Source organism: Penaeus monodon, chromosome 33 (genome assembly GCF_015228065.2).
Source record: "Penaeus monodon isolate SGIC_2016 chromosome 33, NSTDA_Pmon_1, whole genome shotgun sequence".
In the NCBI taxonomy this organism is placed as follows: Eukaryota; Metazoa; Arthropoda; class Malacostraca; order Decapoda; family Penaeidae; genus Penaeus; species Penaeus monodon.
This window is the reverse complement of record NC_051418.1, coordinates 19,710,983-19,711,508: the sequence shown is the minus strand read 5'-3', so window position 1 is coordinate 19,711,508 and position 526 is coordinate 19,710,983. Positions and strand designations below refer to the sequence as shown.

Here is a 526-nt window from a genome sequence, read left to right as displayed (position 1 = left end):
ATCATCGAGTAGCTAATTACCTTCATATCCGATCTCTTGATCTGATTTGCCTTCTCATTAACCCTGATTAGTTATCGTTAATTAATATCAATTTGTTACCTAATATGCATTCAGCTTATATTACCTATGTCTGTTTCCTTGTTGTGAGGTCCACGTGGTGTCTTTTATTTTATTAATGACGTTATCTTAAATCTATCTGGATCACCATCACTGATATTTCTTGCCTGTTTCTTTATAAATGCATCATTGCTGTCGCCATTAATACATTTTTCACTCTCAGTTGTGGTCTCCGGCTTCAAATGAGTAATATATTTTGCTCACCTATTTGTTAACATCAGCACCTCATCCTGATTATAGTATCGTATAGTCTCGAGGACTTTTGAGATCTCACTGTTCTCATCACTCGTTTGCACAATCTGCGGAACAAAAGGATGAGATTTAATCACATTTAATTTTCTTTTTGGTGGAGAGAAGTATACACCAAATATGCAGCTATATTTTTCAGTGTTTACTATAAGTAGAAAAG

At 34.4% G+C, this 526-nt stretch overlaps 1 protein-coding gene across 1 annotated transcript in view; it reads right to left on the bottom strand.

Moving 5' to 3' along the window:
• LOC119594293 overlaps positions 1-526 on the bottom strand; it is a 12,329-nt gene that overhangs the window by 4,981 nt on the left and 6,822 nt on the right. The window contains exon 4 of the mRNA XM_037943354.1: positions 322-416. Coding sequence (XP_037799282.1) covers positions 322-416 — 95 coding nt within the window. The remainder of the gene's footprint in view (positions 1-321; positions 417-526) is intronic.